The sequence below is a fragment of the Numenius arquata genome, chromosome 1 (genome assembly GCF_964106895.1).
Source record: "Numenius arquata chromosome 1, bNumArq3.hap1.1, whole genome shotgun sequence".
NCBI classification, from domain to species: Eukaryota; Metazoa; Chordata; class Aves; order Charadriiformes; family Scolopacidae; genus Numenius; species Numenius arquata.
In genome coordinates this window covers 18,325,035-18,352,026 of record NC_133576.1, presented here as the reverse complement: position 1 = coordinate 18,352,026, position 26,992 = coordinate 18,325,035, and the positions used below count along the sequence as shown (strand labels likewise).

At 38.0% G+C, this 26,992-nt stretch overlaps 1 protein-coding gene across 2 annotated transcripts in view; it reads left to right on the top strand.

Moving 5' to 3' along the window:
• The window catches only part of SENP7 (SUMO specific peptidase 7), a 47,682-nt gene that overhangs the window by 3,185 nt on the left and 17,505 nt on the right, over positions 1-26,992 (top strand). Inside the window, exons 3-12 of one of the 2 annotated variants that reach the window (XM_074155190.1) lie at positions 1,132-1,239; positions 3,573-3,667; positions 15,067-15,264; positions 19,045-19,157; positions 19,917-20,086; positions 20,996-21,356; positions 21,916-22,073; positions 23,007-23,153; positions 25,032-25,065; positions 25,910-26,083. In XM_074155190.1, coding sequence (XP_074011291.1) covers positions 1,132-1,239; positions 3,573-3,667; positions 15,067-15,264; positions 19,045-19,157; positions 19,917-20,086; positions 20,996-21,356; positions 21,916-22,073; positions 23,007-23,153; positions 25,032-25,065; positions 25,910-26,083 — 1,558 coding nt within the window. The remainder of the gene's footprint in view (positions 1-1,131; positions 1,240-3,572; positions 3,668-15,066; positions 15,265-19,044; positions 19,158-19,916; positions 20,087-20,995; positions 21,357-21,915; positions 22,074-23,006; positions 23,154-25,031; positions 25,066-25,909; positions 26,084-26,992) is intronic. The other variant, XM_074155279.1, reaches the window with a different exon arrangement.

Sequence of the window (26,992 nt, the reverse complement as noted above, 5' to 3'; positions counted from 1 at the left end):
TACAGTATGCTTCAGTTATGGTCTGAAGGACTAGTTAGAGAGCTAATAAATGCGGTTCCTGTGTTAATTATTAAGTCGTTAGCGTCACTGTTCTAGAGTCCTTACTTGTAATTTCATGTTACAAGGTAGGGCATCTGGAAGTTTGCAAATTAAGGTCATAATGCACTTGACAGCGGCCATCATATGGAATAGCTTTGGTTTTTTCCTGGCTAAGATAGACTTGGTTGTCTGAAAGATGTAAATGTTGCATTCCCTCTGATACATTCTACTCTGGTCATATTTGCAGTGTAAGCTTTTGCTTCTCAGGATACCTGGAGAAATGATTAGCCTTGCACTTCTATTCTTTCGGTTGATATTTTAACTGGTTTAATTAACTGATAGGAAATGTTACCATCTTTCCTTGTCTTGATGAACTGGTAGGAATTTAGTTTGACCATTTTTGTTTTGAATTTCAATGGATGGATGCTATTTTCCACATATTTTTTCTGAATTGGCAAATTTCTACAAATTTCTAACCGCTTTATATTTCAATAATTACTTTCAAAATGCTGGTTCCATTTTTGCAAAGGTTGGCAATGACAATAGCTGATGCCGTTTTGTGTACATCGTAGTGTATTGATGCTAAATTATCATACCAAACTACTTGTACTATTCTAAGATATAATTGCTTCTCTTCCTGATTTTTTTTTTTTGAGAGACAGAAAACCTGAAGTGACACTCATCATGACATTCAGTTATTTTCTTTTCTTATTATCATTCTCTAAGATGAGATAATTAAACTAGAGCATAAACAAATCAGAGAGAACTAAGAAAACTGTTAAGTGCCACTAGATTGGTTCTCATCTTCTGGGCACACATTTGAAGTTGCAAAGCAAATGTAATAGGAAGAGTTTTTCTTGCTTTTTCAGACAGTTTGTATGTTAAAACTAGCTCCTCATGTGGTATGACATGTAATTTAGGATCAGGCATCGGTGAGGAATGCATTTAAATTGAAGTCACAGGTCAGTGCTACCCTTGGAACTTTGTTATTTTGCCTGACAGTTAAGAGAACTTTGTACACAGCAGTATGTCGACTCATAGCACCAGTGGATAATTTAGTTTTATTATGTGTGTAACATCATCTATTTTCAGTTTCGTATACCAAGGAAGAAAACAAACACCAAATCAGAGGATGTTCAAGTTCAGTCCCCTTTGGCAAGGCTCCCAGGCTCCCACCATTGGGACTACCCTTTAAAAGAGGTAAAGAGAAGTTCTTTGGAGTGTAAAGTGTGTAGGAGAACGTTATATGGGGGTTTTTATTGTTCTGTTTTGGAGGCTGGATTTTTTTTCAATACTGGGTGCTGCCTTGTGACCCATGTCTGACCCGGATTGTCTTGCGAAAAGACAAGTGTGTAGGTCTGAAACCTGCCCACAAGCATACAGTTGCAGAAACGGAAGTCTCAGTGCTGTATTGCCAGCCTAAAGCATTAAAAAGCAGAGTTGGTCTTCAGGTGTAGTTTGAAGTTATCTTGAAAATCATTAATTTAAAGGCAAATATAATTTTTTTTTTTTTTTAGGTAGTCGTCTTCTGGTTCCTGAACTTTTAGGTTGTATTCAGGTCACTTACCAAAGTTTATGTTAAGATACGGAAATAATTTTTACATTGAGTTTTCAGTTAGTTGTTACTTGTATCCCAGAGCTGAAACTTCAAGAGACTGCATTAAATACTGTATGACTTTGACAGAATTGTAGGTGCTGATAGAGAAATAGCTAATTGCAGTATTAAGAGTGAAAGACTGTAAGTGTACTTATGTGGTGTTCATTATAAATGATGATCTTGATAATCTCGGTTACATATAGAGGCAAACCTTTTCTTCCATAAATCTGTTCCAGATTCAGTAAGCATTTTAAAAATGCCAAGTTCTGGAAACATTTTGCTACTCTTGACTCCTTCAACTCAGCATTGAGAGTTTGCTGCTGGCTTTAGCACTTTCAGAATCAGGGGGCTGGATAAAGAGGCTTCCCCACAGAGGAGTTTTAAAAACCTAGTGAGAGAAGTTAGGAATTTTGCCTGACTTAAAGTATCAGTGATAATGAGATCCAGGTCTCTTGGTGGGCCTGGTTGTTTGAGCATGCTGTAACACAAGCTTACTGCCTGGTTATGTTCTACACTGCTATTCTTAAAGTGAACAGAGCATCCAGTTACAGTCAGGTTTTGAAGTTGGAAGTAATGTCTCCTGTGGTTACAAGCAGTAGTTTCTTAGGTAGAGTCAGACAGCACTTGCATGGAATTCTTCCTGTCTTTCTCTCTGCCTCTATAAAAATAGTGGTTAGACTGGGTGAACTGAAAAATCTTTTTTTCTTATTATTTCCTATATATTGTCTATTTTTCCATTTCTTATTTTTCTTACCAGTGTCTATATATTTCAGACTTTTCCGTGTGATAGAGGGCTCCTTATGCTTTAAACACTGGCTGGTTCTTTATATTCTACTTTAAAAAGAAAAGATTACTCATGAGGTATCATAAATAAAAGAAATATTACTTTTTTATCCATACAAAGGTCTGTGTTGGTTGTATTTAGTGTTGCCAGAGTTTGCTTCGTGTTGTTTGAGAAATTTTGTGCAGCTTTCAGTGATTTGGGCATATAGATCTCTAAAACACTTGAAGACCAATGCGATGAAGTGAACTAGATGATGTTTGAAGGCAGTAGAAGGGGAGAGCACCTTCAAGGCAATTTCTTGCTGCCAGCTGTTTTAATAATGAAGGTATTTTCCATTACAAAGTTGGCCCCTGTGGTAGGGAAAAGATTGGTTTGGCATGCACCTTTCAGACTTCTCTAAAGTATATAAGATATGCATGGGCATAGAATTTCTCAGATGCCCTTTCACTCCACACTTAAACAGAAATCAAGATAAGTTTGTCAGCTTTCAGCCTGACTGGCATAGTTTTCAAAGATCTGTTTGGTTTAACTTTTTTTATATTAAAAAAAGTGAGGCGAGATTAGGAGGAGTTAATGGCAGAGGGAGATAGGTTTCTGGAATTGCAGAAACAAGTGAAGCTCCACCAAAATACAGTTATTTAATTTGAAAATACAAGTGCATTCTGGTAAAGTAAAAGAATTTGGAAATATTGAAGTCTTGCTGTTGTGTGTTTTGGCACCTGAGTACTAAACCTTCAAATTCTTTTTCCTTCTCAGAATTTTATATCTTTGAGTGGAATGTAATTTGGTTAAATGCATGGAGTTAAAGAAAGTAGAAGTTATCTTGTGTATTTGTGATTCTGTAAAACAGGCTTAATATTTAAGTCCCTGATTGGGATAGTCCTCCTTTAAATAGGCAAATAATTGAATTATCCTGTATTGTCAAATTTTTTTAGGAGAGAAAAGTTCCATTCAGGATGAGGTGGTACATGGGTGCCTTAAATCAAGCAAATTGATTGTTTGCAAAATTTTTTGTATACTCTTTGTCGCTCTGCTTTATTTGATCAATTACATTATTTCAATGTCTGGCATTTTTCCCTTTTTTTAGTGTAATATCCATTATGACACATTTATGTCTGTTGGAACCTGCCAATCTTACTTATTTTATTTCAGTGGAACTTAAGCGCCAGCAACAGAAAGCCTTCCACAAAAGGAAAAAGGCAAAAGGACTGCAACGGACACAGCTCTAATGATGAAGAATCAATTGGGTAAGAAGTCATCTCAAAATTAGTTCTTCTCTGTTTGTATTTTCAGAGTTTCATAATCTTTCTTGAAGATGGCTGTCACTGGTCTCTGGCGAATTATTTGTGTCATGCAGGGATGATTTTCAAGCTGTTAGGTAGCCCACCTTCAAAGAATCCTGTTTCAGTGATTTAATGGCACTGTGAATTACGAAGCAACCGTAACTTTCTTTGTTTTAACACAACACAAGATTGCGATGTCAGAATGGGAATGCAACACTTACTAGAGGAATTGCTGCTTGTTGACCTGCTTGGAATCCTGAAAGGTGTTCATTACTTCTCTAAGTGTAAATTATCATTCTAGCCCTAGATATTTTAAATACTTAAGAAGGTTCACAGATTCTTTTGCTTGTCATTGACATTTTTTTTTTTTGGTCCTGTAGCCCACAGTCATTAACCTGGCTTTATCAACTGGAAACAAACAAACAAACAAAACCAACAACACCAAAAAAACCAACCAAAAAACACAACTCAAGCAATATGATGATTAGTAGGGGAAGACAGTAAAAAAAACCTAGGTTTTTCACCTCTATGTTATAGGTGTAAGTGCCATAGTTGACAAATGGAAGTGAAAATGTAGAATTAGATTAATTGACAGCAGCTAGGGAGCATAATGATTTCATGATGAAATTAATTATATTTATCTTAATGAAGCAATTGATATTTCACAAATCTTTTAAATCTAAACGAATAAGAATATGCATTCTCTGACTGGAACTTGATCATAAGTGATTTCTTGTCAGAAAGGGCTGTTAAAGTGTGCAGGTAATGAAAATGCTTAATGACAGCAGGTGACACTGAATTTGGTGGGTTTTGTGACCTGTGAATAGTCATCTTTTAACCTGTTCTTTATATTCAGAATGCTTCAAACTGTTGTAAGGAAGAGCTTACAAAAGATTCTGATTTTATTTTTCATACCTCTGTAAAGGCATAGCTGTCAGTTTCCATGTAGTTAACCTCAAAATGTTTCTCTCAGTAACATTAACTGAGGGAGTGGCTCATAGAGTCAACCTTAGAGAATTTAAAAGCGATGTTAATTGCAGTATCTTGAGTTTTAATTATGCAATGAAATGGTTGATATCTGATAGCAATCTCTGAAGGTCTTTCAGTAATCTTGGAATTGACCTTTCAGTGTTGAAGAGCTTTAAAAAAGGAAAGCGACTTTTGTATCTGTTACATATGTTAATTTTATGTTACATATATTCTTTTTGATATGAGAGGCTTTCAGGTAGCATTTGTAGGTGATCCATCATTTTTACCAAAATTCTTACTAGAGCATTAGTAAGAAATTATTTACACTGTAAAGAGACAGTAAATATTCAGATATTAAACCTATGCATTTTTTCACTTACCAAAAAAAGATGTGTGTCTAGAGACTAGCTGGAGGTTCTCTGTAAAATAAACTTAATCTGCTGTCTGCAATAAAGCTTGTTCAAAGTATTCCATTTGGGTACTCAGTGTTTCTTAGTCAAAATCAAAACACTAACCTCATTGCATAATAAATAGAAAGAGCCTACAGGTTCTAAAGAGGTGGTGTTTGTTGAGCAAAAGTCTGAGAACTGACAAAACTCTGAAGAGGTAACTGTGAAGTGGCATGCTGCAAATATTTCTAATGCAGAAGTTTCTGTGTTCCTTCTTCCCAATGAGAAACTTTTCATTTACATTGAAAAGCAGAAAGTGGGTCTTAATGACAAACTACTGTTAGCTGCTAATGTTTTAAAAACAGTCATCTTTATTGATAGGAGCTAATCTAAAATATTTAGAGAGGTATGTTTCATCGAAGGTGTTGCTTGAGTGTTGTTATTGCCACTTAATACATCCACTTTGTCTTTTCTGACTAAAATTAGCACAAATCCATCTTCATTTGTGTTTTTAACTGAAGTTCTGGATTACAAAAATTGTTATTTGATTGCTTCTTTCAGTCCTGCTGTGGTGTGAGACCATGGGGGCTGGAAGAAGCAACCACAACTGCTCTCACTTAAAAACCTCTGCTCATGGCCTCATGAAAGGTCACTGTCAGGTGATTTGTTTGTGATAGCAGACAGGGCTCTCAGGGCAGGTTAGTTCTCTAGTCCTTCTCATGTGCTGTAGGTCTCTTACACATTCCTACGATGGTGTCATGAAACAGATAAGAACTGTCATAAAATGTGAATAGTTCAATTAACTAGTGTCATTGCAGAAAGTTAGATATGGAGTTTATATAATTGGTCAATAATGTTTTGTGTCCCACTTACAAAACTTCTTAATTGTTGAAGTGGATAACACTATTTCAAGGGTAGCTATCACCACCTGGAAGTAGAGCTTAGAGGTACCCACTTACTTCAGCTGTATTACTCCTGCATTCTCCTTAATTAGAGGGAAATAACAACAACAACAACAACAAAAAAAGAAACAAAATCATAGAATGGTTTGAGTTGGAAGGGACCTTAAAGATCATCTAGTTCCAACCCCTCTGCCAGGGGGTGTTGGGCAGGGACACCTCCCACTAGACCAGGTCCCTCAAAGCCTTATCCAACCTGGCATTGAGCACTTCCAGGGATGGGGCATCCACAGCTTCTCTGGGCAACCTGTTCCAGTGTCTCACCACCCTCACAGTAAAGAATTTCTTTCTGGTATCTAATCTAAATCTATGCTTTTTTGTTTTAAAACTTGTTACCCCTCGTCCTATCACTACACTCCTTCATGAAGAGTCCCTCCCCATCTCTACTGTAGGCCCCCTTTAGGTACTGAAAGGCTGCTATATGGTACTGAAAGGCTGCTATATGGTCTCCCTGAAGCCTGTCTCTCTCAGCCTGTCCTTGCAAGAGAGGTGCTCCAGCCCTCTGATCATCTTTGTGGCCCTCCTCTGGATTCACTTCAACAGGTCCATGTCCTCCTTATGTTGGTGGTCCCAGAGCTGGAGGCAGTACTCCAGGTGGGGTCTTACGAGAGCAGAGTAGAGGGGGAGAATCGCCTCCCTCGACCTGCTGGCCACTCTTCTTTTAATGCAGCCCAGGATATGGTTGGCTTTCTGGGCTGCCAGCACGCACTGCCGGCTTATGTTAAGCTTCTCATCTGCCAACACTCCCCAGGTTCTTCTCCTCAGGGCTGCTCTCAATTCATGTTCCAGCCAACGAGTATTTGTTCCTGGGATTGCCATGACTCAGGTGCAGGACTTCGCTCTTGGCCTGGTTGAACTTCATGAGGTTCACATGGGCCCACCTCTCAAGCCTGTCCAGGTCTCTGGATGGCATCCCTTCCCTCCAGTGTGTTGACCACTCAACACAGCGTGGTGTCATCAGCAAACTTTCTGAAGGGGCAATCAATCCTGCTGTCAGTGTTGCCAACAAAGATGTTAAACAGTACCTCTCCCAATACGGACACTAAGGAGCTCCACTCATCACTGGTCTCTGCTGGGACATCGAGCCATTGACTGCAACTCTTTGAGTGTGACCATCCAGCCAATTCCTTATACGTGGAGTGGTCCATCCATCAAATCCATATAAAAATAGAACACTGTTTTGAAATTCAAACTTCTCGTCTTGGTCTGTCATGCTTTTTTAGGGGGCAGGTGGGAGGAGTACTTAAGTAAGATTGCATGATTATTTCAGCTCAGTATTTTAAACATTAATTGAAATACATGTCATGGCTGAATCAAGTACTGACCCTGTAGCAGTCAGGTGGTTGTGGCAATCATTTACATACTGGTTCCCCTTGCCCTCACAAACTCATTTTGGCAGTAGTAACTTCCTGGTCCAGCAAAGCAAGGAGTTTAGTAGGGATGTTCATCTTTGCTGTCAAAACATTGACTTCCAATCAGTTGATGAAAGGTCAGGGCCTTGAAGTAAGTGGAGACAGGCTTTCTTCTCAACAGGTTGTAGTCAGTGAATGTGGCAATTGGAGTTTCCCATTAATGATAGTGGATCACGTCATTCCTTTGGACTCTGAAAGGCCAAGGACCTCCTGAGCTGTGCACGTGCTGCAGAAGCTCAGGTAGATAAATACATATCAAGTCTATTAGAGGCTTTATTCTGTAAACCCAGGACAGATATTCAACTTCTGTGGGACCCAGTGGGGCAACCTTTGCATGGTATGTGGCATCCTACTGTCAGAATATTTATTTCCCAAAACTTGGGTTTACTAGTAGAAGAATGTGGGTATGAAGATGTTGGCATAGACAATTAATAATTTTCTCCAAAGGAGGTTGTTGCCTTCAGGTCTCATTTTGGTCATGCTCTCTAATACAAATTTGAAAAAAATTGCGCCAGTGGTTACAACACCAGTGCTTACACAAATGCAGTCATTAAGAAAGGAATTGCATCTAGCAGCTCTGATGACTGAGTGAAGTCCAAGTCAAACATTTTCCTCAAAGGGGTATAAACAATTAATAGCTTTTGGTCCTGTGCTTTGTAAGGCTGGGTAATACCTTTTTGCCTGTGAAAAGTGATATGAGACTCTCCAGGAGCAGCTAGCAGCATTTTTCATAATATGTATTTTTTTGTCCATTCCATCCTTACTTGTGTAAGTATGTTTTCATTACCTATGTGTATTTTTTTTTTTCCTCTTTTGTGGAGGTAGAGAAGAGAGGGTACAGTAGGTGCTTGCTTTAGAAACAAAAATAATTGCCTTTGATTTTCCTTCACCAAGATGCCTCCAGTCTTACCGTTGTACAGGTTACTTGCTGGGTCTGCTGGTGGGACTTGCTTTTATTGTATACTTTGCTTGCTTTTTTCCTGCTTGACGTTAATTTTCATCTTTTCAAATGTCTTTTGCATGACTTGCTTTGAGGACAATTTTATTCTGTGGACAATTTAACAGGTAATTTAGGGATCTGTGTCACAACCATCATTTACAAATGTACAGGCTGTCTTAAGTGTAGATGTTTTTCCTGAATCTATTTTATGCCCAGTCTTAATGACACGATTTTTTAAGAAATGCCACCAGATGCCATTCCTCTTCTGGAGAGGGAAGCCATTGAAAGCTCTGAAGCCACTGTACAGCTCTGAAGATCAGATCGTAACCAGCTGTCCTGTCAAGGTCTTCAGTCACAAACTGGTGCCACATAAGAAGTGATGTCTTAGCCTGGCACTGACATCTTTAAGGAGACCCAAATGTTTTCTTCCTTGTTGTTTGTTGGAGGTTCCTCTCCTTTGCACAGGTTTCCAGTGCAAAGCTGGTTGCACAGGTGTGTGTGTGCTTTAAATTGTAAGATCATTTTTGCCAAGATACTTGCTTAAAACGTATAAACACCATTTAAATCAAGGGAATGGAAAACATTGTTATTAGGTACAGAATTTGTAATCAGTAAATCAAATTATGGAGGGGCCCGAAGCCTATCAAGGTCTAGCCTGACATGAATGTGAGAAAGAATGTCAGACCTGAGTTTACAAGGTGGCCAACAAAGTATAGGTAATGAAATCCAGTTTTACTGGAAATTCTGTTTCTGACTGCTTTACCCCCTGCTGTGGGCTTTCTGTCATGATGGCATTATTAAAGATCCTAAAGGTCAGAAACTTTTCTGTTATCTTTACAAATCCTGATCATACAATTGACATAAAGACTCTGTGACCATGTATGTTCCACTGGACTAATTACTTTGCAAATTCAGTAAAATTTCATTATGTTATATTTTGTTTGACAAATAGGAAGAAAAAAATAAACCTGGCATTTCTACAAGGTAGAACAGTGAAAACTGAAAGAATTTAGATCTGGGACATATACTGTTAAGCTCGGCATGATCCTAGCTAGGAGAACTGAAGTGTTCCATAGAGAGTAACATATTTATGTTTTCTCATGGTGCTCTACAGTAATGATTTTAAAACTTTTTTTTAAAAGGAGAAACAATTTCTGATTCATTCTTCATATTGCCAGGGCCCGCTTCTGCAACTGTTCTGTATTTGGAGGAAAAATGCCGTTTAGATGATACTTCAAGGTTTGATTTGTAATTTCAAGTCCTGTTAAAGGAAGATGGGAAGTATCTGGCTTAGTCTTTCATTGCTTCATCTGTTCTGGGACCTCAAAAGATTAAACATCTTTCTGCTACAGTTCTTTAGTAACTGGACCTCTAAAGTAGTTTGGGTCTTCCTTATCTTTAAGGAGGAAATGTTAAAAATTAAAGCACAAGAGTAAATGTTTAGTTTCATGAGATGAATTTGCATGAGTTACTTGATGACCTTTAGCTTGAAATCGCCTTTAACTGCTTTAGTAGTTGTAAATTTTCTTAACAATCTAGTAGGTTCTTGTGTAGCTGAATTGTGAATTTTTACCACATTTCTTAAATGTATATGTTCTTTATTTCCTTGGGTATTGCTAATTTTTTCTTTATTTTTAATATATCTTACAGTTGGACAAACAACAAATGATGTATAAGTCTGGTCACTGTAAGCTCATCTTATGTATTAAACTATGGTTAATGTATCAACTCTGAATATTTGAGAAACCTAGAAAAAAAAGCTAGGACTTCTGACTTAGTGGGGACTTCCATAGAAAATAAGTCTCTTGCTTCCTATGCTAAATCAAGAACACATTGTAGGCTTGGTATGTGCTCACTAGGCTGCTACAGTTCGGCCCCACCACGTCAGACATTAGTGTTACTAAACTGTCCCTCATGACCTGTATTTACTTTCTGAGCTTTTCAGTAGCTGAAGTATATTTTGAGAGAAACAAGGAGGGGGGTCAGCAGAACTGCCACCTTGGACTTCTGGAGGGCTGACTCTAGTCTCTTCAGAAGCCTGCTTAACAGTACTTTGGGAGGCAGTCCTGAAGGGCAAAGGAATCCAGGAAGGCTGGACATTTTTCAAGAAGGAAGTCTTAAAGGCGCAGGAGCAGGCTGTCCCCATGTGCCAAAAACCAAGCCGTCGGGGAAAAAGACCATCATGGCTGAACAGAGAGATATGGTTGGAACTAAGAGGAAAAAAAGAAAGTTTTTGGCCTTTGGAAGAAGGCGCAGGCCACTCAAGAAGACTAAAAAGGTGTTAGGAGGTTATGTAGGGAGAAAATTAGAAGGGCCAAAGCCCAACTAGAACTTAACCTGGCTTTGGATGTTAAGAACAATAAAAAAAGTTTCTATAAATACATTAGTAATAAAAGAAGGGCTAAGGAGAATCTCCAATCTCCATCCTTCATTAGATGAGGGCAGTGACATGGTGACAAAATATGAGGAGAAGGCTGAGGTACTTAATACCTTCTTTGCCTCAGTCTATAGCAGTAGAATCGGTTGCGAGTACCCAGACTCCCAAGGTAGTAGATAGCAACCGGGAGCAGAATGAAGCCCCTTTAATTCAAAGGGAAATGTTGAGGGACCTGTTATGGCACCTAGACGCTCACAAGTCTGTGGGGCCAGATGGGATCCACCCAAGGGTACTGAGAGAGCTGGCAGAAGTGCTCACCAAACTGCTTTCCATCGTTTAGCAGCAGTCCTGGCAAATCGGGGAGGTCCCGGTTGACTGGCGTCTAGCAAATGTGACACCCATCCACAAGAAGGGATGGAAGGATGGTCCGGGGAACTGCAGTCCTGTCAGTCTGATCGTGGTGCCTGGGAAGGTCATGGAACAGATCATCCTGAGTGCCATTATGTGGTGCATGAAGGATGCCCAGGTGATCAGTCAACCTAGTCAACTTGGGTCCATGAAACATCAGGTCCTGCTTGACAAACCTGATCTCCTTCTATGACATGGTGGCTCGCCTGGTGGGTGAGGGAAAGGCTGTGGATGTTGTTTACCTGGACTTCAGTAAAGCTTTTGACACGATTTCCCACAGTATCCTCCTGGAGAAACTGGCTGCCGATGGCTTGGATGGGAGTACTCTCCACTGGGTGAAAAATTGGCTGGAGGGCTGGGCCCAGAGAGTGGTGGTGAATGGAGTTAAATCCAGTTGGCGGCCGGTCACAAGTGGTGTCCCCCAGGGCTCGGTATTGGAGCCAGTCCTCTTTAATACCTTTATTAACGATCTGGACAAGGGGATCAAGTGCACCCTCATTAAGTTTGCAGACGACACCATATTAGGTGGGAGTGTCGACCTGCTAGAGGGTAGAAAGGCTTTGCAGAGGGATCTGGACAGGCTGGATCGATGGGCCGAGGCCAATGGGATGAGTTTCAACAAGGCCTAGTTCCGGGTCCTGCGCTTGGGTCACAACAACCCCATGCAGCGCTACAGGCTTGGGGAAGAGTGGCTGGAGAGCTGCTTGGCAGAAAAGGACCTGGGGGTGTTGGTCGACTGTCGGCTGAACATGAGCCAGCAATGTGCTCAGGTGGCCAAGAAGGCCAACAGTATCCTGGCCTGTATCAGGAACAGTGTAGTGAGTAGGACCCGAGAGGTGATCGTCCCCCTGTACTCGGCACTGGTGAGGCCCCACCTCGAGTACTGTGTCCAGTTTTAGGCCCCTCACTACAGGAAAGACATTGAGGTGCTGGAGTGGATCCGAGAAGGGCAACAAAGCTGGTGAGGGGTCTGGAGAACAAGTCTTATGAGGAGCAGCTGGGGTTGTTTAGTCTGAAGAAAAGGAAGCTGAGAGGAGACCTTATTGTTCTCTACTACTACCTGAAAGGAGGCTGTAGCAAGGTGGGGGTTGGTCCCTTCTCCCAAGTAACAAGTGATAGGATGACAGAAAATGGCCTCAAGTTGTGCCAGGGGAGGTTTAGATTGGATATTAGGAAAAAATTCTTTACTAAAAGGGTTATCAAGCATTGGAACAGGCTGCCCAGGGAAGTGGTGCAGTTGCCATCCCTGGAGGTATTTAAAAGACAGGTAGACAGTGCTGAGCAGTACCGTTTAGTGATGGTTTTTGTCAGTGTTAGGTTGATGGTTGGACTCATCTGAAAGGTCCCTTCCAACCTCGACAATTCTGTGATAGGGAGTTTTTACTAACTTTGTAATTTGTAATTGTTTGTAATCTTTTTAGTGCTATTGAATAGAAATCAGTTGGAGCTTCAAAACTCAGAGATTGTACTAGCTTTTTGATTTTAATCCAACAAGATCATAATCTAATTTGTGATATGGGAACCGGTATTCATTGTTCTAAAATAAGATGCTGCAATATCAGTGCTTGTTTTTGTATCCTGTAAATGCTCAAGTGTACTCTTTCAGAATAGTTTGTAAGGCCATAGTGACACCACTTCCAGCATTTTGCAATAAAAAGATGCACCTAAATTTCCATGTTTCTGCACTGAAAGTTTACCTCTTCAGAATCACATATGGATGTGTTAGTTATTGATGTCAGAAGAATAAACCTTGAAAGGCTGTCCTGATCAAAAGATATGTTTGTGATTCCTCTTCTCCAAGGAGAACTGCTCTGTAAATTGTCAGGGAAGTGAACTTAATTCTACTGAAGATATAAAGTATGATGCAGAGACAGTAACTCACAGAAAAGCTTTGTTGAATTCATGTGACTTAAGTTCTCAGCACCCTATTATTAATTTATTATTATATGTATGGCAGGCAACCCAAAGTTATCTTGACGAATGTCCTGAGGACGAAAATAGGAAGAAAATATACACAGGCGCAACTTAAAACTGGTGCTAATTTTTCTGATGCTGGCAAGCTGCAGTCAGATCAACCACCCTCATCATCTGTTGCCAGCGTAACGATATGGCAAATCTTAAACCCTACTCTCCAAAGCCTTTTTCTGTCTAAAAGGTATGTTGTCTTTGCCTTGTGTCACTAAACAAAATAATTTTCCTTTCAGTTGTTTTTTTCTTGAGAAAGTATTCTTTGTTGTACCACAGCTGTCTTGTTCATGAGCTATATTCTCATTCTCATGTCATCTGACTTGATTGAATTCCTGTGTATCTGGTTCCTTTTGATAATCATTGAGAGAGATGGTACCAGGCACACTGTGATGGGTTTTCTGATCAGATGGCTTCTAGATGGTCCTGTACTAACAAGACCAATTAATTCTGATTCAGCCATTGGACTCTCAAAATGTTTGGATTTTTTTATTCTTGAGAAGAGTACACTTGCATGTAACTGCCCTCTTTTCTCAGAGGAGGTATCAGTGTGTATTTTCACTGTTACTATTTCAGAGTCTCTGTCTCTGGAGACATTTAAAACCCGCCTGGACATGTTCCTGTGCAACCTGCTCTACGTGGACCTGCTCTGGCAGGGAGGGTTGGACTAGATGATCTCCAGAGGTCCCTTCCAACCCCATATCATTCTGTGATTCTGTGACTACTCATGAAAATATGAGAACTGGCATAAAGGGTCAGAAGAAAAGCATATCAAGTCCAGTAACTTCCACCCCCACCCTAAGCAACAGTCAATTGCAGATACCGAGGGAAAAGTATGGCTAGAGTGAATACTTTTTTCACTGAGTTTTCTCTCTGAGCTTCTGATGTTCGTGGACTTCCTTTATTGGAGGTTACATCCAGACTACAGTATTCTTCTATATCAGACTTTTCCTCTAAATCATATCTTCATTGCTTATCACCAGTCTGCCTCTGCAACATCTTGTCTGTAAGGTAGTCTCCTGATTAAAAGCAAATTTACGTCTTGGTGCAAGAGGAAATCTGAGTGCTCCCCAGACACCATGCAGTCCATACTGGAGTGTGCCTTGTGGATGAGTACAGACAACAGGAAAATTATGCAGTCCATACCCAAAAGACAGTGTTGTTCACAACGGCTTCAAAACAGGCCATGACATTACATCCTAATACAAAATAAATTGCCATGGAAGTGGTAGAATTTTTAAATCCCAGCTTGAGAAACTAAGTGAGTAAATCAAGGGCTATACAACAAGCTGGCTGCAGAAACTTTGTATGAAGTAAGTTCTGCTGCTCTAACACATCTGTGCTCAAGTTGGCAGTTGCATCTTCATATTTCTGGTTATCTTATTTTTGATGCTTTTCTAACACTTGCAGATGTTTTTCTGAGCCTTGCTATTGCTACTGTGTAGAATGCCACCTGGAAGTTGACGAGGGGAACAAAACCTAATGCTACCATTTTGGGGGTGCAATACTTTTCTGTCTGTTGACTAAGTGCTTGAGAAAATTCAGTCTACTTCACTGGAGGCTTCTTGTTCACAGGAAAATCAAGATTGTTTGCTCCATAGTTCTGAGAAATATGTACAGATACTGTATGAAAGGTATTTAGAAAGAAACAGTTACCAGTTTTGAAACAATACTTACATGATGTGTTAGAGGCGTGATGAATTGTATCCGGTAAGGTCAAATATATGGCTAGTGTTTCTTACCCTGGTCTCTTGTTGCTTTTTTTGTGTTTATCTGCTTACCCTGCATTTTAAGTTCCTTAGTGGGATTTTGTTTTGTCTCTAGGGGACTGAAAGTAACGATGTTTGATGATTATCAAGCCTCTAAGATACGTGAATTTAACAAGAAGTTTCTTTCTCTGGATTTCAGTGCAGTATTTATGATTTACTGTTATATATGTGGCAGGCAACCCAAAGTTATCTTGACGAATGTCCTGAGGACGAAAATTGGAAGAAAATACATAGACAGCCACGTAATAATTGATGCAGATTTATCTGATGCTGACAAATTACTCTCTGGTCAACTACCCTCATCATCTGTTGCCAGCCTACAGACATGCCAAATACTAAGTTCTTCCCATGAAAGTACTTTTCTGTCTGAAAGGTATGTTACTCACTGCTGATTTTGCCAGTCTTCCTGAAATGACATAATTTCACAATGGAAAAAAATTTCCCTGAAACAATTTTTGTTATACCCTTGTCTTGAATCAGGAGAGCAATTTCCTGAGTGCAAGCTAAGATGCTGCTCCAGTGAGCCGTTTTAATATTGCATTTATTCTGATCTGCTGCACCTGATGTTAATAGGCTACTTTTCTTTCAGAAAAGGAATTTTCATTTACAAAATCAGTGTTTTGATTTGCAGAGATGGTCATGTAATTCAAACACATTTAAGTTGGCTTTGTGTCCAGAACCAAAATCTTGCTTTCCCGTTGCTGTTAATATGTTCTAGCATGTTTTCAAGTAACTCCTTTTGCAAAATTTCTCCAAATTTCTCTCTGTGATAGTTCGTTTCGTTTCACATTAATCCACCAGTGTTCTCAGTCCCAACAGAGTGCCATTGTTTAAGGGGGGTGTGTGTGTCCTGTCATTGCTTAACATCTACATTTCCTCTTTTCTTCCTATGTTTAGGTTAACTGAGCATCACAGTAATACTTGACACATAAAACTAGCAGAAATCAGATATTATAACTATATAACGTTTATTTTGGTCTAAGATGGCAGTTGAATTCAGAGTAAGTTTTTCCTCTTGTCTTTTATGGCCGCCTCTTTGCTTAACAGCAAAGTATCCACAGGAACAAATAGCATGAAATTTGGGAGAAGAGAGTAGAAAGAGGAAGGAAGAGAAGAATGATTTGTGAGGGCAGGAGTAATCAACAGTTCTCAGGTTAAAGAAATCATAAAATTCTTGAGAGAAGTCATGTTCCTCATTCTGATATATGAACGTCTTAGAGAACATAAATTAGTAAGAATTCCTTTTTCTTTTTTTGGGATCCTCATTGCTGCTTAAATTAATCTGACAAAGCTGCAATTTAAATGAGGGATTTAGAACAGTTTATTAGACTGTCTCATTTTTAGAAGTATTACATTTGTTGCTAATAAATAGTTTTCCATAATTTTAGGCTGACTAAAGTGTGGGGATTTTGTTTGAATTCTTGTGTGTAACTCTAAATCTGAGGAAACACCTTGTTTATTTTTTCAAGCTCCTATCTGAAGCTGTTGAGTTTTATGTTAAGCGCAAGAATGGTTTGAATTAGTCAGGTTTTTTTAGTAGTTGATGTACTCAACTTGCTTTATATGTGGAATGGTTCATTGCATGAGGGATTAATTTTCTGTTCCTGTGATACGCTTTTCTAATGTATTAAGTAAAAGCAAGCATTAAGCTTGCTATTAGTAGGAATCAACGTTTGGAGGATTTTCCTCCCCTCCTCAGTGACTAGCATGTTAGTGCAAGTTGTAATAGATACTGTATATGAAATAGAGATCACACCAGAGATGCTGTTTGATCCTGGTCACCTCTCTGTAACTAAGGTCTGCATAAGATACACTTGGCACTGATTCTTTTGGGGTCTCTTCTTTAAGAGGAGAGTAACAGCTCTCCTCTGCAGGTTATGCATATATGTGCATGTCATCATATAGAGATTCTTTTGTATTGTCAGAGTAGCTAGAATGCTTGCTTTGTTTTACTGAAAATTGTGCCAGTTTTGTACTATGGAAATTTCAGATTAAGTCAGAATTGTGTGTGATCAGAACAGAGTGGTAATAAGTTAACTTTTCTCTATCAGCTAGAACTTGACGTGAGTTTCCGGTTTCCTTCCTTGCTTTTCGTGTTAAGAATTGGTGGATTTTTTTATTGCTTGTTCACTGCAACCCAGCATAAAATGCGTTTGCTTAAGTCACCACTGATCTATCGGTATAACTAATGAATTTAAGGTAGGTCTTAAATGTTAAGAAACTTAAAGTTTTAAAGTGTGTTTTGTTCTTGTTTCTTATGGCTGTTGAGAACACTTCAGTATATACTCCCAAAGCTTCTTAGCTTATGCGTATATCTAAGAAGTGCATTTTAAACAGACTTATCAGCAAAGACTGGAAGTGAAAATAAAATGTGCAGAATTTGTGTATAGAGAAATGTGTTTAGGAAAGTCTATTAGCTGAAGGATTCCTATTGAAATGTTTCCTGTTGTTGAAATACCAAAATTGTCATGTTGATGTAAAACAAAAGCTAAAAACCACTTAATGGTTTAGTATACTCTTTTAAAGCAGTCAAATCTATCTAGCTATTATGCATGCAAACATTTAAGTTGAGAAAGAGATGTGGATACCAAAATCAAGTTTTCTGTAGGGAGGTTATTCTGGAACTAGAGCTGCCTGATCTATGGAAGACTCTGTTTTGTTCAGTATATGGAATGAATAATAGTGCTTACCAAACACTTTTTCTGTATTATGGTCCTATTCATGATTCTTTGAATGGAACGATAATCAGTAATTTCCTCATGGTGCTTATATACTGTTCATCACTGTAGTATTGGAGCACTCTGGAAATCTTTATTTCTCTTTACAGTATTCCCAAAGGGCAGTGATACTCCAGTCTACAGATGTGGAACTGAAGAATAGATGCCTGTTCAGAAAGTGTCCAACAGTTTTAGCTGTCTAGATAGAGATGTCAAGAGAGTTCTTTCCCATTGTTGATGTTCCTTATGGGTCCAGACTCAGCTGCCAGTGATATCACTCATTACGATGATCGCTTAGCTCTTTGCAAATTGGAGACTGCAACGTTCTGAGTTAAGCACATTATGAAACAATGAATGCAAAATCCCTTTAGATTAAGTGAGGTGACAAAAGGAGGAATCGAACAGATTTCTAGAGCATCACTAAATTGCTTTATCTATGAAATCTTCTTTATTTTGTTTTTTATTTTCCATCTCTCACAGAAAATGAAGCAGAAGTTGCGAAGGTTAGTTTCTTTTATGTTGTAGCCCTGATAAATTTTCGCAAGAGAAGTCTTGCATACTGAATGTAATTAAGTTCATGTGAGAAAATACCGCATGAACATCTAACTAAATGTTATCCTAATGCATACATGAGAAACCAAAATACAGTTATGTAGACTTCTGTCAGCTGTAACTAGCCTCCAAAGAAGTTGAGAGTATGTTTACAAGAGTAGACCTCAAATGTGAGCATGTCATACTGCTATCTAGTCTATCCGTACCTCCTGAATATGTTCTCCTATTTATAAAAAAGCTAATAAAATTTTAAAAAAGCAAACTAATTACTTTCTTGCATGTCCTTCTTAGAATAAAACTACAAACTCAGCTGAACACCTATTTGCCTATTTTCTTGTACTGTAATCTTTTTCTGTTTCTTCCTCATTCATGTCCTTTCCCCCACACCTCTTTCAAAGTTACTGTTTCAAGCCCTTTTGAGTAGGAATTTCTATTTTAAATCTTTTCTCATTGCAGGAACTTACTCAGTGGATTCTATTAGCAGTTCTAAATCTAAATTAAAAATACACTACATTGTCTCATTCCTATCACATTCATGACAAAGGCAAGGATACACTCAACTGACTGTTGTTCTCTCTTCTTTTTTCTTGTTTTGTGTTCTTGTTGCAGTCATGCTTTACAGCAAAATAATATTTCAGTGTCTGGTGTCAAACATGTCAGAATTTCATTCTTTGCACCTTTTAGAGTTAGCTGTTTCATTAATAATGTCAGAGTATCTGTATTTCCATAACGGAAACTGAATTAGTTAGTATTTCATTTGCCAAGCTCCCCATCCTTACGAGAGAGGCAGAAGTTTGTGGTCTAACCAACTTTTGTTTCTGTTGGGATTTTTATTCAGTGTTCTCTCAAAATTAAAGATAAGTCATAGTTAATATTCTTTACAGGTCTGAGCATTGCCTGAGAAAGACAGATGATGATCTGTGTAAATTGACCAAGGCTTCAAAGACACCAGAAAAAAATGTCTTCACTTCTAGGAGACGGAAGCTGCAGAAGAAAGGTCTGTAGTGAGCAATAACTGGGCATTTAAATATGAATTTTGGAGAGTGTTGGGAAATTTTCTTTTTTTAGTCTAGTATTATGAGGCAAGCTCAGAAGTAAAATAGGTGTTGCACGCAGTGTATGTATTTCCTCAAAATGCAGTTTTTTACAGATAATGGTAAAATATATCAAATAGCTGTTTTTAAGTAGGAATAAAGCTATGGTTAATCAGATCTGTGGAAGAAAAAGGAAACTGAGGAAAGCTTCACTGCACCATTATAATCCTGATTTTATAAAAAGTCTTTTATACTCAAGAATGTAATACATTAAGAATGCTCAAATGGTTTGTGAACGCTGCTAGAATGTTTATGCTATATGACAATACTTGTATTTACTGCTGAGAAATTATGAGCTCTATGCTGAGTCTCCAGGAAGAACGTACTATCTTTTTAATACTGGTTAGTAATATTTGCAGATTAGAACAGGAAATGGAGAATATTGCATCCAGCAGAAGACAAAAGAAAGGTTGTGAAGTATGGAGTGCGAATTCTTACTTGGAAGAGAGCTATGCATTTGGTTATACCCTTAACTAATTGTGCAATAATAATCTTTCCTTAATTATTGTACAGAATATCTTTTGGCAGCCACGCACAATTTAAAAAAGGAAAGAACTACTGTGGAAGGTATTTACTTCCATGCATTTTATTTAAGACAGATATGAAGAAATGCAAGGTTTTTAAGGATAACCCATTAAATCACTTTGTTTTTCCTGACACAGAAAACAAGAACTATGATGAACTGGAAAAGAGGAGCAGAAACATAAACAGCACCACTCTCAGTCAGAAAGATTCGGGCTCTTTTGATTCTGAGAGAAGGAAAAGAAGATCTAGTGGCCATATTTCTGATGATTGTAATGCACACATTCCAGAAAAATCACTTCTACTGTCTGTAAGTTGCACTTAATTTTAATGTATGTGTTTGTGTACACACATGCACACATACTTCAGTAGCAGCAGTAGCAACATCCAAAATTAAAGAATTATGCTAATAAGTAGGGTATCTAAGGATACTTACTACCTGTTGAGCGAAAGTAGTTCAGTGGTACATCAAGAAGAGTGAGTATATGTACTCCTGTCCACAACATCAGAATGTGCTTGTTGTAGCAGAAGGGTTGTGAGAGGTGAATGACAGTATTTCCTTCGACAGGAGCATTGAGTAAAACAATTTTGGAAATAAGGCATCTAGCTACTTAAGTGAAACTTCTTTCACAGATGCTGTAGATCTAATTAGATACTTCAAAAATTACAAAGTATTTTGGGGTTATTGAAATCTTGCAGATGTTATCTTTCTTCCTCCTCTTCAGTCTATTGTACCCTTCCCTAAGGTTTTATTCTGAGGCAACCACTCAGTCAAGTGCAAACTGTGATTTATATTTGAGCATTTGTATATAATAAAGGCATTTCTGTAACCTTCTGATTACAACTCCACAGAAGTAGGTAGTTGCTGAGTCCTGTTCGCCATTTTGACCAAGAGACACATTTGTAAAGTAATGAACGTCACTGGTGCTTGGTCTTTCAGTGCCAGAGAGTGAGAGAAGTGCTAAAAAATCAGAAATAGTTTCTTGTTCAGTTTGAACAAGGGTCACAGTAGACTTTGAAAAGGTGGCCCCTCATACCTTTATGCAATAATCTTTGGAACATGAGGAGGGAGAAATTACCCTGACTTCAGCTCTAAATGCAGCTGCATTAAGCTGTAATTACTTTGTCTAGCACATAGCTAAGTTGCAGTGATCACTGATCTGAACCGTCATATATCAAGAAATTAACATGTATCCTATTTCTGATTCCTGTTTTCTAGAAAGAGGAAAGATTGAGTTCAGCTCAGATTCCTGGCCACAGAACACCCTGTGAGGATGGACAAAGTCACAGATCTAATACAATTCTGGTGCCAGACTGTATTCTGCAGCCATTAGAGACAGACTATAAAGATACTTCTACCCACAGCCACTTAAGGCTTGCTCACAGCTGCACAGAGGAACCTGGCTCAGAGTCTCCTCCCAGAAATTTGTCAGAGAAACAGCTGTCTGCCACCAGTGAGGACATGATTTCACCACGAGTTAGTACCATCAGGAAATTAAAGGTGGACACATCACAGTATCTGAGCAAGCTGCGGAACAGAATCTGCAGGGGTAATCGGCACCTTGTTTCAGTTGACCCAAGTATGTACTGTATCTGTGCTGCTGACAATTATTATTGGAACGCTTAGGTACTAGGAGAACTGATGCGTGACTGCCTAGTTGAAACGTGGAACAAAAGATTGAAGACAGAGATCATGCTGTTTGTAATGCATTGTGCGGGTTAGGGAACAGTGCCTAGTGCCAGCGTCCTCTACTGGAGTGTAGAGGGTCTTGTACTCGAAACAGGATAGAGAGCAGGATTGTCAAATTCCAGTCCTTATTCTGCAGCTGTCTTTGTGGCTATGGAAAATCAAGCTTGTATTTGAAACGTTCTCTCTTCTTTGAAGCGGCTATGTTTTGGCCTGTTTCTTTTTAATAGTCAAATAATTTTGAGTATCTTGTGTTAAAAGTGTTAAGAAATATACAAAGCAGTACTTGTTGAATACGTTTTCATGCACGCAGACCTTGACTGGTTTGGGCAATGTACTTTGATATTACATACTGCAAGAGAGAATTCTTTGCTTATCTGAAATCCACAATGAAAGACATATTCTCAAGTCTGTGTTTTGTAATATATATATACTTTTTTTTTCCTCTTTAGTTGTCCTTTCCAGTGATGATGAAGATGTATCTTCTGAACCAAAATGCACAGAGCTGCTGCAGGATAATATCACTGACAATAAAGAAAAAGACCAACAGTCTGACTTCTGTTTCTCTGCAAAGCAATTGGAAGACAACGTGGAAAGTCCCACAGAGCAGGTAGTCCAGTTTTTGGCCTATGTATTGTTATGCCATCCCTTTAATTTATTTCTCCAATGTTTATTTTTTCTTGCATGTTAGAACAAAAGTGAAATGCTTAGAGCAGATATGTTTAATTCCAGCAGTCAGCTGTAGCTGCAGTAATTTATTTCACAGATAGAATTCAGGACATTCTTCAGAGAAGATCTCTGGCTCTGAAGCTTGAGTATTTTTGCAACATACAATGTATTTTGAAAATACACATTTGGAAATGTTCAATATTACAAAACAGGAAGGATCAAGTAGTGATCTGAGCTAGAGGTGAACATGATGAAGATACGTCTGTAAAAAGGTCTTTTTCACACAATGTTTTTTATATTTATTGTAGTTCAAGTCAGTAGTTTCTTCTCATCACCCAGTCATTTCTTGTAATTCAGTTCAAGGATCTTGGCTGACAGCAGACAGGGATAGCGTAAAGTTCCCTTTCCTGTGTGGCTAGCAGTGTAATTTGAATCTGAAACTAGCCATAAAGGTTGTTGCCCCATTTTGGACTTGACTAGCCTTGTTCTGCTTGCTTTGACCTGGATTTACATTATCTCTATAATCCTGAAACAAGCCAGAAGAGACAGTGCTGCCTCTTCTCACAGATATGTTGTTTTGATCATAACCTTTGCTATCAAAAGAGGGGTATTTTTTGTTGCTCTGTTGTTTGAGTTTTTACCTGACTCTAGATTAGTAAAGAGCACAGGTTATGTCTTGGCAATGGGAACTTTAGAGGTGGAGTAAGATACTGTTAGGACGTTGTCAGTAATGATTGTAATAACATTTACAGGTTTTTAATATGAAATTCTTATATGGAAATTGACTTTGGGACTAAACTCTTACAAGCTTAAAGAGAAAATTCCTAAGGTTACGGAAGGGAAGTGTCTCATTTAAATGTACTTTTTTTCCCAGTTTTTAACAGAGTCAATTGAAGACATACGTCCTATCAGCTTACCTTCTGGAAGCACACCCAGAAAACAGATGAACCCAGCATTGGATGTTGAATTTGATAGTCTATACATTGGGAAATTTAAATGGTTATCAACAGGTCCTGCTAGGGTAAGTTGTTCCATTAGGGTGATATTTTGAAAATATTTAAAAATTAAAATTCTAGTTAAGCAAAGCTAGTGGTACTTAGTGTGGAAGCACTGAGTTTTGATTACTGTTGCATCAAATTGCTTTGATTAAATGATGGAGTGTGTAGTCCATTACCTCATATGTCTGGATTGCTGTCAGTAGAAAAGCTAACTGGGATTTTCTGTGACCCCAGTTTTCAGAGATGAAGGTGCTGTATAAATGCTATACTGGAACAGAAATCATACCAGTGAAGCTTTTCTGAGTTCTAACGGAAAATAATGGCTATGTTAGAATTAACATAGCCATTATTCTGATCAACACCTATAAACACTTAAAGGATGTGTGTCAAGAGGAAGGGGCCAGTCTTTTTTCAGTGGTGCCCAGTGGCAGGACAAGAGGTAATGGGCACAAACTTGAACATAAGAAGTTCCATCTAAATATAAGGAGGAACTTCTTTACTTTGAGGGTGGCAGAGCACTGGAGCAGGCTGACCAGAGAGGTGGTAGAGTCTCCGTCTCTGAAGACATTCAAAACCCGCATGGGCATGTTCCTGTGCAACCTGCTCTAGGTGGACCTGCTTTGGCAGGGGGGTTGGACTAGATGGTCTCCAGAGGTCCTTTCCAACCCCATATCATTCTGTGATTCTGTAATGTTACTTGAAATAAACACCAATTACTTTTCTCAGAAATAGGACAGATATCTGAACTCTGGTCACTATGAATTACTTTATTCTAATATTATGCTCTAATCTTTTCTTTTAAACAGAATGTTGCTTGTTTTGTAGCTTTAAAGGGCATAAAACCAACACTAAAAGCATTAGCGCATAAGCAACATGCTACTCACAGGACATAGAAACATAAGTGAAGGTGTACTTCCCATGGAGTACCAGCTGCAGTAGTTTCAAAAGGTCTTTGACCAGACTTATTCTGTGTATTGCAATTGAAAAATAAATATTTGAACATGTATATCTTTTTTTTTTTTTTTTTTTTTTTTTTTTGTCTGCAGCAAGACATTTTGAAATCTTGAATTGTAATAATAATTTCAGCTTTTCACAAAACAGCAGTTTTGTGCAGCGGTTCTCATGCAGTAATGGAAACACTTCATGGAAATTTCTTAAATTAATATGCCAAAACCATTTGAGGAATGAGTTGAAATATGTTTAGAATCAATGCTTTTAGGTGAAAAGTGAAATTTTTCCTTGGAAAAAACAACTTTGTGCTTACTGTGGCAACGTAAGAGAAACATCTTCACACAATGTATATGGCAACCTTCCGCCAAAGTGACAATAAAGCATTCCTTATTTAACTGTGTCATCTTAACGTAGCAGCAGTGTAAGTGGAAACTTTAAACACCTTTAATTCAAAGTTTAATGTAAATAGCAAAGTAACACCACAGTGTTTGACTGTTTATATAATGTCCTTAATTCACATAGTGCAGCTGACAGTCTTTATCATGGGGTGCTTACAAATGAGCTCCTTTTGTCCCAAGTGTTCATCAGTTTTTTTTCTTCTTAAGGAGTCTGTAGGCTATTCTGCACTTTCTGCTTATTTCTCAGTGCTGAGCACCTCTGGAAGTCAATTTGCTCTCAATTAGATTCTGCAATATGTATTTAGGAGTGTTGTTTTGTATGAAAAAGGCAATTAATAAGTCTCAAGCAGATTGGACTTGGCAGTGCTAGGTTAATGGCTGGACTTGATGATCTTAAGGGTCTTTTCCAACCTAAATGAATCTATGATATTATTTTCAGCTTATTTGACTATAAGCAAAGGGAAATGTGCAGATAATTAAAATTTTTACTTTGTTTTAATCAATTTGTAAAAAGCAAGCAAATTAATTTATGTTTTTGTAATCTTATTTCAGTTTACAACCAAGTATATTACGATCCCGTTTCAAGGTAAGAGAATCTTTTTCTTTAGCTTTCTGTTAACTATATCTTTAAAGTATTGCATTAAAATACTCAGTATGTATTTATATTATGAATAATTTATAATCTTACTTGTTTTCACAAAGACATTCATTATTTTTTAAGATTACATTTTTAAATAAATAAAAGTATCAGTTTCTACAGTGTAAGCATTAATAACTTAGCAGCTTCTTATGCTTGGAAGGTGAACTAGTAGTTGTAGCGGCCTTGCTTCCCACATTCCTGCATTTGTTAAATGTTGAACTATAGTAAATATGATTATGCATGTTTTTGAGGTGAAACATTAATCTTTTCAGATTAGGGTTTTTAGACCCCTAGGTTTATTAAAGAAGAACATATGAGTTGACCAAAGCTAAGACGAACATAGCTCTAGATTTGCATACAGTGTATTTTGTGACGATGATGTGTGGTTTCTGTATCTCGTAGGAGAGGGCTTGTGGGCAGTTCCGAATTGGATTGACTAAAAGCAAATAGGAGTTCATGATTTGCAATATTTTTTTCTATATTTGTAGGTATTAACCGTGGTTATTCTGAGAAAAAAATACTATTTTTTTCCTGAAGAATCCTGCATTTAGATGTTTAACTTTTGGTGTTACAGTTTGATAACTTTGTTTTACATAGTTTGTTATAGCTGATTTAAGTATTAAATTCTCAACACATTTTATGTAATGCCAGGAATAAAAGCTACAAGTACTGTTTCAATACACTATGATCATACATACGTCTTACTGCGTAATTACTATAACATGTATGACTTTATAATTACACAATGGCTGTGAAAGATATGGTTATTTTAATTTTCTTTTTTCTACAGTGGCTCTTAATAAGAATATTGAGCTGACAGTGGATACTCTGGATCTGAGAAGGTTTGGCTTGTGGAGAAGTGATGGTGGCTGTTCTTCAAAAGCAATCATTTTCCTTTGGTTGTCTGTGGATTATATGGAAAGAATTGAAACCCAGTTAGGAAAGTTAGTTATCAGCAAGCCATGTGAGTAATCTCTTTTCCTTAAATGCAATGAAAAGGTCTAATATATGGTATGCCTATAGCTTTTTAAAGATACATTGGTCAGTTTTGTTTTTCTAAAATGTCTCGCTATACTTATGTTTGGAAGCAAAATCTAACATAATGTGTTTCAAAACCACTACTACTTAATAAAAAGACCTTGTAACACAGTTCAATTGTAAACTGTGTGAGGAGGCCTTCTAAAACTAGGCTTGTGTATAAAGTACCTCTCCCTTTAAAACAAATGGGATGTTTTAAGTGTCCTTACTCTTGAGTAATGTATATGCTAGTTGAAAGGCTTGGCAGATAAAGGCTGATTTGATCTTTGACAAGATGCTTTGGGCTATTGCATTATTACTGGAGAAAATTTCCACTGAAGGCCGAATGGGCTATTTAGTCTGTAGGGTCTTATGGAGTGGTTTTTCGAGCGTGAAGCTCTGTAAAACTGAATATAACTTTTGCTCAAATATTCAGAGTGACACAATCGTACAAGGCTTTTACATTAGCAAAATCATTACAAATGACATCTAACAAAATGATGATGTCAGAGTTGCCTGTGTGAAATGTAACGGTGTGTTTACCCTGTGATATCAGCACCTGTAAGAAAAATTATAAGTAACGTTAACTTTACACAAGGAGCATGAGTAGTTTGAAGTGAGATACCGAGTGAAATTTTAGCAGGGAGTTACCTTTACTTGATATAAGTTAGAGTTACTGGTAGCTCTATAGACACAGCTCCCAATGAAATGAGTGGAATCTGAGTATGAAGCTGTGAGGAACTTTTTAATCTTAGGTTTATTTATCTTGATTGCATTCTTGTTGTAGGAGAAACCTTCGAGAGTTGTTATTATGCTTGAATGTTTTATGCCTTTTAAATAAGTAGTAATGTAAATA